General features: G+C 44.9%; 1 protein-coding gene across 3 annotated transcripts in view; it reads left to right on the forward strand.

Moving 5' to 3' along the window:
• The first annotated feature begins 569 nt into the window (after positions 1-569).
• Positions 570-14,666, forward strand: part of Rfc1 (replication factor C subunit 1) — a 74,915-nt gene continuing 60,818 nt past the window's right edge. For all 3 annotated transcript variants that reach the window (XM_036200892.1, XM_036200894.1, XM_036200893.1), the window contains exon 1: positions 570-700. In XM_036200892.1, coding sequence (XP_036056785.1) covers positions 698-700 — 3 coding nt within the window. In that variant the 5' untranslated portion in view covers positions 570-697. The remainder of the gene's footprint in view (positions 701-14,666) is intronic.

Raw genomic sequence — 14,666 nt, forward strand, 5'->3', positions numbered from 1 at the left:
GGATGGGACAGATGAGATTCGGTCTCAAAATAACAACAACAAATGTAAATATTCCTTCAATGTAAACAGCCCCTTTAATACAAACATGGACCCACTCCACCGCCAATAAATACACGTGTAAAAAGTAACAGACATTTGTCCTTTATCCTCGGAGTTCTCTAACCATGGGTCTCTTAGTTTGAGCCAAAATCAATAGGTCAAACATCAAAAAGAAAGTAAAACAAATCAGAGTAAAGTCTGATGGGGAACAACAGTTGATGTGTGCAGTGCGTAACGAATACATTTCTTTCTTTCTTCTTTTTTTTTTTTTTGAGGGTGGGCGTTAAGACCTTCGGGAAGTTCCTACAGAGCACTGCCCTGGCCGCACGTGTACGCGCAAGGAAGGCACCTGGGAACCCGCCTTGGAGGAAGCCAGCCTCAGACCCCAGATCGGGCGTTCCGGGTCGCGATCGCACGCGCCCTGCAGAGGCGACAATCCTCCGGCCGCCAGGGCGGCACCGCACCCAGCGCGCAACTCCCGCCTCGGGGCGGGGCCGCGGGGAGCGCGCGCCTCCTGACGTCATCGCCGCGCGCCGCCGCTTGCGCTTCTGCCACTTCGCGGGAGAAGTTGTTGGCGCCAATGGATCCCGAGCGCCGATAACGGATTCCCCCAGCTGAGGGCCTGCCCACCTGCTCCTCTTCCGTCTTCGGGGCTGCGATGGTGAGCCGCCCGGGAGGCCGTGCAACTCCAGAGGTTTTGCAGGCCGGGTGTGGACGCGGCGCCGCCGCGGTGCGGGGTGGGGAGGACGGCGCAGGGTGCTCCGAGGGGCCCCGCTTAGGGTGCGGGGCGCACCGCGGGCGCAACGTGCAGGGATGTGGCTGCTACGCGGCACTTTCACACTCCACCCCCGACTCTTGGGGGAAGGGAGGGAGGAAGAGGAACGTGGACTTGGACTCGGCGTTAAAAGTTACTTTGGTGTTGGGCATTGTCCCAGATCTCTGTTGGAATGCTTCCTAAAGCCGTGCCTCCAAGCTTTGCGAGGAAGAAAGTCACACTTTGCTTTCTTTGGGAGAAGTTGCTCCGGCCTTCATCAGCTTCTTCCTGAAGCGCGTCTCAGCTGTTTGGAGAGCTGGTGACACAAGGAAGTTGCTTTACTTTGTTGAGAGTAGTTTATAGGAGTTGAACAGATGACCTGGTTTACCAGGAATAAAAACCACAGCGGGTACAGAGGGATGTTATTTGACAGCTGTCATTTCTTATCACCTGTTTTAAAAAAAGTGTTTAAAAAAATAGCCCCAGTCCCAACTTCAATTCATAATTCTGTATAATGGGCATTCAAACAGCTCGAAAGTAATATAGCAACAGGTATAGGAGACAGTTGCATGTTTGAAATAATTTTTAATTTAAAGGACAATTGAAGATGTTCAGTTAATCTGGAAGATATTTAACAATCATATGTACGTATATTTTCTATTATTCTTCAACTTGCTGTTATTCAGCAGTCTTCAGAATGCCAGCATTCAAGGTGGACAATTTTATGCCAAATTGGAAAAATTTCAGCTCTCTGTTGTTTATTCTTGGGAAAAAAAGGATAGTAATAGTAGCCACGCAGGGTCAGCCTTTTTTTCAGGTTAATATGTGAGTTGTTGCTTTAAATACCCTTTAAGCCAGGCGGTGGTGGTGCATGCCTTTAATCTCAGCACTCAGGAGGCAGAGCCAGGCGGGTCTCTGTGCATTAGTCGAGCCTGGTCTACAGAGTGAGATCCAGAACAGGCACCAAAACAACACAAGAGAAACCCTGCCTCAAAAAAAATCAAAACAAACAAACAAATATATTCTAAAAATTCATTTAAAGTGCTTTTTTGAAAAAAAGATTCATTTTAGTTATGTGTATATGTGTGTCTGTGTTTGTGTATGCACATATGTGTGCCCATGGCATCCAGAAGAGGCTGTCAGATCCTCTGGAGCTGGAGTTACAGGTGGTTTTGAGTTGCCCACTGTGGGTGTTAGTTATGGAACTCAGGTCCTCTGCAAGAACAGTACACACTCTTAACCACTGAGCCATCTCTCTAAGCCCCAAGTTCATTAAATTTTTATTTATTTGGTAATGTATATATTTTGCCTAAATATATTTCTGTTTACATGCATGCCTGGTGCTGTCAGAGGTCAAAAGAGGGTGCTGAATTCTCTGGAACTGGAGTTAAAGATGATTGTAAGTGTTAGGAATTGAACTCAGGTCCCATGAAAGAGCAGCAAGTACTCTAATCACTGAGCCATCTTTACAGTCACGCCCCTTCAGTTCATTTCAAAATTAAAAAGAAAATTCCTTATTTTATGTGTATGAGTGCTTTGTCTGTGTGCATATATGTGCATCACATGCAGTCCTGGGCCCCAAATCAGAAGAGGGCATTGGATCCCTTGGGACTGACTGGAGTCATAGATAGCTGTGAACCCTCATGTGGGTGCTGGAAACTGAACCCAGGTCCTCTGCAAGAGTAACAAGTGTTCCCAATTGCTGAACCACGTTCAAGCCTCTCAAGTTTGTTTTTGTTTTTTAAGTCCTGGCTATCCTAGAGCTTACTGTGTAGACTGTGCTGGCCTTGAACTCACAGAGATGCTCCTGACTCCTGAGTGCTGGGATTAATGTCATGTTCCATCATGCTCTGCTCCAAGTTCATTGTTTTGAAGGAAAATTTGGGTAATGGTATCATGTATCAGACTTTGATCTTACAATGTATGTAGAATAGACTGGTTCTACTTCAACTTCCAGGCACTCAACAGTCTAGTTTTTATAGACAGTAAAGACACCTTTTAAACAGATTGTCATACTACTAGATGGTTGACCTTGAACTAGAACATAGCCATTTCTGACTACTACATTCTGCCTCCCTAAAATGATCAGCATTGCATTTTGGAATTTGCTTATCATGGTATTGTGGAAAGTTGATGATTTTGAGTTTCTGTCTTAGTTTAATAGTTAACAGTTACGTTGGTATGCTAATATGCTTAATAGTTACCTGGTCCTATACAGTAGATCACCTTGTGTGAATCTTGCCTCAGCCTTCGAAGTGATGGAATTACTGGTGTGAACCACTGGACCCAGCAAGTAGCTTAATTTCTTGGTTTCTATTTTCTTTTCTTTTTTCCTCTTTCTTTCTTTGACAGGGTTTCTCTGTGTAGCCTAGGCTGTCCTGGAACTCACTCTGTAGACCAGGCTAACCTTGAACTCCTAGAGATCTGCCTACCTCTGCCTCCTGAATGCTGGGATTAAAGGTGTACACCACCACTGGCTGGTTTCAATTTTCTTACTTGCAAAAAGGATGGGGAAAATAATAACTATCTTGAGTGATTTAACATTAAAAGTTGTATTTATTTACTTTTTTTGTGTATGTGTATGGGTGTGAGTGCCATGGCATATTTGTAGTACCCACATGGCAGCTTATGAGTTGCTATGTAACTGTACCCTCTTAAGTTAATTAAACATATGTACTTACTATTATTTTATGTGTATAAGTGTTTGCCTTCATGTTTGCATGCACACCAAGTATGTGCTTGGTGTCTGAGGAGGGCAGAAGAGGGTATTGGATCTCCTGAAACTGGAGTTACAGGTTGCTATGAGCTGCCACGTGGGTGCTGGGAACTGAACTTGGGTCCTCTATAAGAGCAGCAAATACTGTTAACTGCTGAACCATCTCTCTAGCTCCCTTGAAGTGACTGTTTGCAAAATTAAAACAAGTTAAGGGTGGAGAGGTGGTTCAGTTGGTACAGTGTCTGCCCTGCAGGCATGAGGACTTGAGTTTGGGTCCCCAGCACCCAAGTAAAATGCAGGTGCAGTTTTCTGCATCTATAATAACTCCCAGTGTGTGGGAGTGAGCTGGGTGGATGCCTGGAGCTCATGGCCAGCTAGCATCCATAAATCATCTGCTTCAGGGTCAATGAGAGACCCTGCCTCAAATGTAAGGAGAGTAATCCCAGCACTTGGGAGGCAGAGGCAGGCGGACCTCTGAATTCAAGGCCAGTCTGAGTTCTAGGACAGCTAGGGCTACACAGTGAAATCCTGTCTTGAAAAACAAAAACAAACAAACAAAAAAATAAATAAAATAAATAAAAGAGAGAGAGAAAGAATTTGAGGAAGATACCCAGTGAGTGAAACCTCTGGATTTCACCTGCAGTGTGCACGTGTACCCACATGCACCGCATAGACCTTCATGCACACACATACAGACATGTAAAACATAACACACACACACACACACACACACACACACACACACACACACACACACAAAACCGCAACAAAATTTCTGGCAAACATGTATGTAAAGCTTTGATTCTGAAACTTGGAATGCATTATATAATTATTCCAACTGCCAGTAGTCTGTTTTTTCAGAAAGGACACTAGAAAACTATATAGGGTTTTGTTTTTGTTTTTGAGACAGGCTCTTACTGTGTATCCCTGACTGGTCTGGAACTGCTGTGCGGACCATGCTGGCCTTGAACTGACAGAGATCCTCTGGCCTCTGCCCCTGTTGCCAATGATGGAATTAAAGGTGTGCACTACTATGTCCAGTCTGTTTTGAGAGAAGGACTCACTATGTAGTTCTAGCTGTCCTGGAACTCATTCTGTAGACCAGGCTGGCCTCAAACTCAGAAACCTGACTGCCTCTGTAGACCTCCTGAGTGCTGGGATTCAAGGCGTGCGCCACTCTGCCCAGCTTTACATCAGTTTTTCACTGTTTTTAACATAGTTTTACATACTCTGCTGGGCATGTTTGTAATCAGTACTTATGAAGCAGAGGCAGGAAGATTGGGAGTTGAAGTCCAGCCTCCATTGCATGGTTCCAGGCTAGCCAGTAGTACGTGAGATCCTATCTCAGAAAATTAGGGGGGGAAGGGTTGGGAGCTTCATAGATGCTTCTGCTGTTAGGTGAACTTCGTGAGTGTTTAGGTTCTTTCAGGCTTGTTTTTATTTTCTCTGTATGTGTGAATAGAGGCCAGAGGAGGATGTTCTGTATGCCGGTCTAGCACTCTCTCTCTCTGTCTCTCTCTTTCTCTGTGCTTTATCTTGAGATTGAGTCTCTCATTGATCCTTCAGCGCGTGCTTTTCTTGAAGGCTCTGTGATCCTCATGTCTCTGCTTGCCCTATGCTGGAGTTATAGGTACTTGTGGCTGTGCCTAGTTTTATGGGGCACTGTGGGTCCACTCTGAGTCATCCCCTCACCTAGACTCACCCTATTTTTTGTGAGGGTCTCTCACAGAGCCTGGAGCTCACCAGTTGCCTAAATTGGCTGGCTGGTGAGCAAGCTCCAGGAATCTTGTCTGTCTCTGCTTCACCAGTGCTCTATTACAGTGTGTGCCCACAAACCTGTGTAGTTGGAGAGCTTCTCTCCAGGTTCCACCAAGCCCCTGCGGTCCCATAACCTATGTATAAAATAATCATACAGACACTTATTTTGCTTACAAACTGTGTGGCCGTGGCAGGCTTCTTGCTATCTGTTTCTTCTATCTTAAATTAACCCATTTCTGTTAGTCTATACTTTGCCACGTGGCTTGTGGCTTACCAGTGTCTTTACATGTTGCTTCTCATGGCAGCGGCTGGCAGTGTCTCTCTCCAGCCTTCTACTTCCCAGAATTCTCTTTTCTCTTGTCCCGCCTATACTTCCTGCCTGGCCACTGGCCAATCAGAACTTTATTTACACAGAGCGATAACCACAGCACACCTGTCTTTTTATGTGGACACTGGGGTCCAGTGCTGGATTACAGTGTGTGCACCACACACTTGTCTTTATGTGGACACTGGGGTCCAGTGCTGGATTACAGTGTGTGCCCACACATCTGTCTTTATGTGGACGCTGGGGTCCAGTGCTAGATTACAGTGTGTGCCCACACACCTGTCTTTATGTGGACGCTGGGGTCCAGTGCTGGATTACTGTTGTACCCACACACCCGTCTTTATATGTGGACACTGGGGATCCAGACAGCTCCTCCTGCTTGTGTGGTGAGCACTACCAGCTGAGCCATTGCCCCAGCCCCTGGTTCATTTTTGTAGAACTTAAAGTCATTCTCCTTGCTGAAAAGAAAGGGCCAAATTGATCAGTTTTTCTCGTTTGTTGAAAGGAAAAGTTTCTAGAAAGTGGAGAATTTTGTATTGGGCTGGAGAGATGCTTAGTGGTTAAGAGAGCCAACTGCTCCTGCAGAGAGGGACTCTCCTTCTGTTCTCAGCACCCATATCAGGTGACTAATAGCCGTTTGTAACTCGGCTCCAAGGCATTCAAAGCACCTGGTCTTTGAGGGCACCTGCATGATGTTCACACACCCACATACATACACATAAAAGAAGCACCCCCCCCCATGTGTATATTTGGGGCTGGAGAGATGGCTCAGCAGTTAAAAGCACTTGTAGAGGACCTGGGTTTGATTCCTAGCATCTACATGGCAGCTTACAACTATCTGTTAACTACAGTCCAAGGGCAATTTAGATCCCTCCTCTGACCTTCAAGGGCACCAGACATGTATGTGGTACACATGCATATATACAGGCAAAATAGCATACACATAAAAAATAAAATAATTTTTTTAAATTTGGTTTTTCGAGACAGGGTTTCTCTGTGTAGTTTTGGAGCCTGTCCTGAATCTTGCTTTGTAGACCAGGCTGGCCTCGAACTCACAGAGATTCACCTGGCTCTGCCTCCCAAGTGCTGGGATTAAAGGCATGCACCACTGCTGCCTGGCCTAAAGTAAATGTTTAAAAAATTATTATTATTTTTTAAAATTTATTTATTTATTATGTATACAGTGTTCTGCCTACATGCATGCTTGCAGGCCAGAAAAGGGCACCAGATCTCATTATGGATGGTTGTGAGCCACCATGTGGTTGCTGGGAATTGAACTCAGGACCTCTGGAAGAACAGCCAGTGTTCTTAACCGCTGAGCCATCTCTCCAGCCCCTTAAAAAATTATTTACTGATATTTAATTTAGTCCTCCAGCAGTTAGCACAAAAGGAAGTTCTTATGTTTGGGCCACAATTCCCTTTGATAAATGTGGTGAGAGGTATGCAAATATTCTGACCAGCAGAGATGCCTGTAGGCACTTAACACCATTTGGGGCTTCCCTTCTCTTCTGAAGCTCATCCGTAGACAGAACTTTTGCTCTGGGAGTTACTGATTTTTGACAAAGGTGTTGAGATAATTCAGTAGTCTATTTAAAAAAAAAAATGGTGCCGCAGCTAGGTGTGAATGTGCACACCTTTAATCTTGGCACTCAGGAGGCAGAAGCAGGCAGATCTGTGAGTTCCAGAACAGCAAGGGCTACACAGAGAAACCCTGTCTCAGGGAAAAAAGTGCCAAGACCAGATACCTTCAGGCAAAGAATAAAGAATAAATTTGGACCTCTGTATTTCACACCTGACAGAAGACAGAGGGATAAAATCAGAGAAGTAAGCAGGCCAAGTTCTAAGACAATGGAAAAGGCTGTACTGCATGCAGTACAGCCAGCCTTGCCCCAGGGAGGCCACTCCACAGTCAGCTCTCGTGTCGTGGAGTGATGGGAAGGTGTCTGTAGAGTGGGGCTCTATGGAGCTCAGACTGCAGAGTATTCAGACACCTCACCTCACTCAAGGCTTCCTTTAAGACTGCTCCTCAGAGGCTGGAGAGATGGCTCCTGGTCCTCCAGAAGACTGGGTTCAGTTCCCACCCAGCACCACGAGATGTTACTGCGTGCACATGGTGCACAGACATATATGCAGGTAAAACACCCAGACACATTTATAAAAGAAAAAAAAAAAAAGACTGATGTGCCTTTAGCTCAACCATATGTGTATTTTCAATAATTATACCAGCCAATTGTTGATTAAGAAAGAAAAAGCATCTGTAGGATTTTACTTATATTTTAAGCAGTTAAATCTCACGGCAATGTACATTGTTTACATGGCTTTTTATTACTTTTTAAAAATAATTTATTTTATGTTCATTGGTGTTTTGTCTTCATGCATGTCTGTGTGAGAGTGTCAGAAGCCCTGGGACTGGAGTGACAGACAGGTGTGGGCGGCCGTGTGGGTGCTGGGAACTGAGCCTGACTCTTCTAGAAGAGCAGGCAGTGCTGTTAACCACTGAGCCATCTCTCCAGCTTCCTTTATTACTTTTTTAATATTGTGTTTCTACTTATTTAGTAGCTAACATTTCACATCATTCAAGATTCAAGAGAATAACGTTAAACCCAGCTTGGTGGCACACTCCTGTAATCCCAGCATTTGGGAGGCAGAGGCAGGTGGATCTCTGAGTTCAAGGCTAGTCTGGTCTATACGGCTAGGTACAGGACAGCCAGGATACACAGAGAAACCCTGTTTTGAAAAGTCAAAACAGCTCTTGGCTGGGCCTGAAAGCCCTCAGAGAAGGGGTATCCCTTTCCATACACTCAGCACCCTCAGTGTCCCAGGCCTGTTGGAGCTGAGTGGGTCTGGCAGGATGCAGGTTCCAGCTTCTGGGGGTGAAGGCTGTCTTTCTCTGAACCTCAGTACTCAGCACAGCCTGAGACAAGCAGTGGCCCTTTAGGAAGTGGCAGAAAGGGAAGTCAGATCGGATGGTCTGTTTGTAGGAAAGGAAGCAGCAGGATCAGAAAGAAGCCGCGGACAAGCCCAAGGTGGTTCCAGAAAAGGGAGAGGAGGCAGGTGATGGTGGTGGTGCTGGGGGGGTCAGGAGGGCTTCAGGAGGGAGCATGTGATCTCTGGAAGACACAGAGTCAAAACCAGGTTTGTATTTATACTTCTGTAAGCTGTAGGAGCCTGTGCTCCTCACTTGTGTCTGTCTTCCTAGGAAGGATGGGGCATTTAGCCAGGCCTGTGAGGAGTGTAAGAAGGGCAGTTTGGTGGCAAAGAAGCCTTGGTTTAAATCCAGCTCCATCCCTGCCATTCCATCCTGCTGTGTGACCTTGAGTGCCCTACTCAAGTGCTGGGCCTTCCTTCCTCGTTTCTGTGAGATAGGTTAACTGCTTCATTTGTTCAGTTGTGACAGTGACTGTTTCACTTCCCTGATGCTGGGATGAGAATAACATTCTCTGTGTTAGTTGCCCTGTATGTCACTGTATACCTGGAGCAAACAACAACAAACACAGTCTACATTTTAGTGCTTTGTAAAGTAGAAGCTTGTAAATGTTGGAGTAGGTTTTGTGAAGTATGTTGATGATAATTTTTCCTGTAAATTTGGTGGGCTGTGTTTTTTGTTTGTTTGTTTGTTTGTTTTTTCGAGACAGGGTTTCTCTGTGTAGCTTTGCGCCTTTCCTGGAACTCGCTTTGGAGACCAGGCTGGCCTCGAACTCACAGAGATCCGCCTGGCTGTGTCTCATGAGTGCTGGGATTAAAGGCGTGCACCACCACCACCCGGCTGGTGGGCTGTTTAAAATGTTAAGTGTTTTCATTTCTTTGCTAATTTTAAGATAGAGAAGTAAAACCAATGTGTATTATTTTGGCAGCTGCTCTGCAGAGCACTCTGGGTTCTACTTTGCATACAGTCCTGTATTCAGAGGTCAGAGGATGACATAATTCTCGCCCTCCTCCTCTTCCTTCTCCTCATCTGGCGGTCGGGCTCCTTACACGGAACAGTTGTCAGAGCTGCTTGTGTCTGCTTCAGAGCAAACGCACCAGCTTTTTACTGTGGAGTGTCTCAAGCTGACAGGCATCCTATGCTGTGTATAGCAAAGAGTTTCCTTTTTGCATCTCTCCTTGTACTAATAGACTTGAAACCGAGTTGGAAATGAAGTGCCTTGGTAGAGATTAAAACTTAGAAAATGCGCCCCCTTCCTTCGGTCCCTTCCAGGTCTGGTAATTCTGTCTGGTCTGTTTGTCAGTTCTGTTCGGGTTGCCTGATCTGCGACACTTCTTTCTAGTCGGCCATCTTGTAGAATTGTTAATTACACCTGAATGGTGGGACTGCCTCCCTGTCCCTACCCTGTCTCTCTGTTGAGGCACTTTAACCCAGCACCAGGGTGGTCTTCAATTCCTGTTCCTTCTGCCTCAGACTCCCTAGTGCTGGGTTTGTCGTGAGGATTTTCCCCCTTACATTTAAGACAGTCTTCAATTTAAATATTTATTTTTATTTATGTGTATTTCTGTGTCTGAGTGAATGCTACATATGTGACTTGTCCTTGGAGGTTAGAGTTACAGGTGATTAATTATGAGACTCCATAGGGATGCTGGGAACTTAACTCAGATCCTCTGGAAGAATAGAAAGTGTCTTAACTGTAAGCCAGCCTTCTAGCCCCAACTTTTGATTTCAATTTATTAATTTATTTATTTTGGGTTGTTTGAGACAGGATTTCTCTGTGTAGCCCTGGCTGTCTTGGAATTCTCTCTGTAGACCATGCTGGCCTTGAACTCAGAGATCTGCTTTCCTCTGCCTCCTGAGTTCTGGTATTAAAGGTGTGTACCACCACCGCCCAGCCCAATCTTCAATTTTAAAACTTTTGCTAGTTAATGGCTTCCTGGCATTCTCAGTTTCCTAGCCTGTGAATTGGGGCCAACAACTTCTAGGCTTGTTACATGGATTAAGCACATTGATCTCATTCATTCATTCATGAGGCAGAATCTCAAGTACTCCAGGTATTGCCTGCATCTTCCTGGTATTACAGGAATGTACCACCCTGCCCAGCCACAGTTTATTTACTAGTCACATCTGTTTAATTAATGTGTGTGTGTGTGTGTGTGTGTGTGTGTGTGTGTGTGTGCATGACTGCCACAGCACACGTGTGGAGGTGAGAGCATCTTGCAGCGTGGGTCTTCAGAATTGAATTTAGGTTATCAGATTTGGTGACAAGCACCCTCCACTGAGCCATTACAGTGCCTCCTGCCCCTCCTCCCCCCTTCAGTGCTGGAGAGTAAACCTCAGGCTTTACTGATGATAGGCAAGTCCTTATCCCAGATTATACCTCAGCTCTGTATTTAGAGTTTGTGTGCATGTTTGTTTTTGAATATTTCTGGGGAAAATGTAACTTCTGAGGTTTATGAATGTTTAAAAATTAATAGTGTGGTAGTCAAAGACCACGTTTTGTTTCTTTGGCACATTCATATACTTTACTAAATGGGCTGCTTGTTACCGAGTCTCTGTGGGGCTAGAAGCCACAGGGACAGGAAAGTGCTGTGTAGTGTCAGGCAGACGGTACATTTTCCCATAAATATTTGCGGTGTTTGTTTAAAAAAAAAACCCGAGAAGATAAAAGATGATGACATTTTTAGGGCAATGGTTCTCAACATGTGGGTCATGACCCCTTGGGCGGGGTTGACTGACTCTTTCACGGGTCTCCTAAGACCATTGGAAAACAGATATTTACACTGTGATTCATAACTAGCAAAATTACAGTTATGAGGTAGCAACAAAAATAATTTTACTGTATTAAAAGGGTGCAGCAGGTTGAGAATCACTGTTCTAGGGACAAGTAAGATGGCTCAGTGGTTACGAGCACTTGCTACTCTTGCAAAGGATACAAGTTCAGTTCCTAGCACCCATATAGTGGCTCACACCCATCCATTACTGTTTCTAGGAGACCTGAGGCCTCTTCTGACTTCCATAGGCACCAGGCACTTATGTGGTACACATACATACATGCAGGCAAAACACTCATACACATCAAGTAACTAAATTATTAAAATATTTCTTTCCGGGTTGGAGAGATGGCTCAGAGGTAAAGAGCACTGGTAGCTCTTCCAAAGATCCTGAGTTCGATTCCCAGCAACCACATGGTGGCCACAACCATCTGTAATGAGATCTGGTGCCCTCTTCTGGTGTACAGGAATATATGCAGACAGGACACTGTATACATTATAAATAAATCTTTTTTTACTTTATTTATTTATTTTTTTAATTAATTAATTATTTTTCTATTGTTAACTTGATACAGTATAAATTCTTATCTTAAAGTGAAATGTTTCATTGAAGCTTGCTCAGTAATTGAGTAAAACCAAAACTTATTATAAGCCATAGTCATCCTAGGGTCCCCCCTTCTATATATATAGCTTCCATGGTTCTGTGGGTTGCAGTCTGATTGTTCTTTGCTTTTATAAATAAATCTTGAAAAAAAAAAGAAGAAAATATTGTTTCCATCCTTTTGTTCATGGTGTCTCTAAGTTATTAAGACATTTCACGAGTGAGCGTGGCGGTAGTACACACCTTTAATCTCAGCATTCAGAAGGCAGAAGCAGGTGGATGGGTCCTCTTGAGTCTGAGGCCAGCCTGGTCTACATGGCTATTTTCAGACCAGTCAGGGCTACATGGTGACTATCTTGGTTTGTTTGTTTTAGTTTTTTTTCATGACAGTAAGGTAGCCTAGAGAAGGGTGGTGTTTTACTGTATTGTATTTTAGGCCTGTTTTGGGTTTGAACTTAAGTTATGTGGTCATGTAGGTAGTTGAAATTTGATTTTTTGGGGTTAGAAATCAGTTGTGAAATGTTAACCTCTGGATGAATGAGAACTTCAATCAGTAGTATATTAGCTGTGATGAAAATGTCAGCATTCTGGAATAAAGCACTTCATCAGGCACAATGAGCCTCAGACACTTTAGTTATCCCAGCTTAGCAGGTGTGAAAAGAATCCTTGTTTCAGACCTCAATTCGATAATATTTTCAGTGTGTGCTCAGTTTGGTCCATTTGTAATTTTGGGTCAGGAACCTGAAAACTTGTATGCTGAGTGTTTAATTGAGAGACTCTTGTCTCCTCTTGACACAGTTAAGATTTCTGTTGTCAGAAGAGCCTGTCAGGAAGACCGTCTGTAGACTCAAGGGACAGCAGCAGGAACAGGGCCCCACTTCCCTTCCCGGGCCGGGCTGGCTTCTCCAGGCTCAAATTTTGTTCTCTGAAGACAGACTGAAGAGCAGAGGGTTTGTTTTTTTCTTGACTGTTTTCTTTCTTATTTTGGGGTGGTGGGGGCAGGGTTTCTCTGTGTGGCCCTGGCTGTCCTGGAACTCACTCTGTAGACCAGGCTGGCCTTGAACTCACAGAGATCCACCTGCCTCTGCCTCCCAAGTGCTGGCCTGCTTCCTGTTTTGTTTCTTCTGAGCACTAAGCATTCATTGCTCCTGTCTGCTGAAGGCTGTTCGAAGTACTGAGTGATAACCTGAGTGAATGAAGCCATCAGTGAGGACCACAGACTCTTCTTCCCTGGAACCTGTTACAGGCTCTTCCCTGTACATTGTACAGCTAACACCCCCCCCCCCCCAACTTTTGAAACATTCAAAGATTTCAGACCATACTTGTTTAACTCATGATCTCTTTCTCGGTGAAGTGCTTGAGGTAGGTGCTAGACTTGCTGCATCAGTAATGTCAATCGCGTGTGGTGATGGTTTTGATTTCTAAAACAAGTAATTTTGAAGGAAGAGGAAATGGCTTACTAAAAGTGAAAGTAGTTTTTGTCTTTTATAGCCACAATATTGTAATACAACATGACATGAGAATATAGATATAATATAGAAGGTGAATTTTAGTAATTTAGTTCAGAATAATACACAGTGCTAGTTTTTTGTTTTTTGTTTTTGTTTTTCAAGACAGGGTTTCTCTGTGTAGCTTTGTAGCCTGTCCTTGGACTCACTCTGTAGACCAGGCTGGCCTCAAACTCACAGAGATCCACCTGCCTCTGCCTTCGGAGTACTGGGATTAAAGGTGTGCGCCACCACTGCCCGACCACAGTGCTAGTTTAATACCTTAAGGAGTGTGTGTGTGTGTGTGTGTGTGTGTGTGTGTGTGTGTCCCCAGGAAAACACTGGGGTCCTGCTCTGTCGCTCTCCATCCTGTTCTTTTGAGATAGGGTCTTCGAACCCTGAGGTAGCCCGCCCCAGCAGTCTTCTTGTCTGTGCCCCCATCCCAGTGCTGGGGTTATAGATGTGTGCAGCCATGCCTGGCTCTTTATGTGAGGATTTGACCGTAGTATGCACTTTGATAGCTGAGCTGTCTCCTGGGCCTCTTCTTACATTTTCTTCACACAAAAAGCAGCCGGTAAAGTCATAGCAAAAGCCCCAGTTAAGGACTTCCTGGTGGAGGGCTTGAGACAGGGTCTCCTGTCTGGCCCTTGGTGGCCTGGCACTGTTGTGTGGCCCTGGCTGGCTTTGAACTTGGCAGTACTCTGCTTTAGCTTACCCAGTGCCTCCCTGGGGTTACATATGTGTGCCACCACGCCCAGCTAAAGATTGTTTTAGTGCACATAATATTTATTTTGGTTAGCAATTAACACGTCCTCTTGCATTATTTATTTGTTTGTTTTTTTGAGCTAGAGTCTTACTATGTAGTCTTGGCTCACCTGGAATTCAGTGCATATACCGGGCTGACCTTGAACTCACAGAGATCTGTCTACCCCAAGTGCTGGGATTAAGGGTGTATGGCACTGCCTAATAACATTTTTACTTTATATGTATGGGTGTTTTTGCCCGTATGTATGTCTGTGCACCATGTGAATATAGTGCCCATAAGAGGCCAGGAGAGGATGTTGGATCTTCTGGAACAGGAGTCACATTGGTTGTGAGCCACCATGAGGCTGCTGAGATATGAACCCAGGACCTCTGGAAGAGCGGCCAGTACTCTTTAGTGCTGAGCCATCTCTCTGTCTGCCCTTTACAAATTTGTAGTTTAAAAAGTGTTGGGCCATCCCTGGTGGTACCAGCTGAAATTGCAGCCACCGGAAGGCTAAGGCAGGAGGGTCACAGGTTCAAGG

This window comes from Onychomys torridus, chromosome 10, assembly GCF_903995425.1.
Source record: "Onychomys torridus chromosome 10, mOncTor1.1, whole genome shotgun sequence".
Classification (NCBI taxonomy): Eukaryota; Metazoa; Chordata; class Mammalia; order Rodentia; family Cricetidae; genus Onychomys; species Onychomys torridus.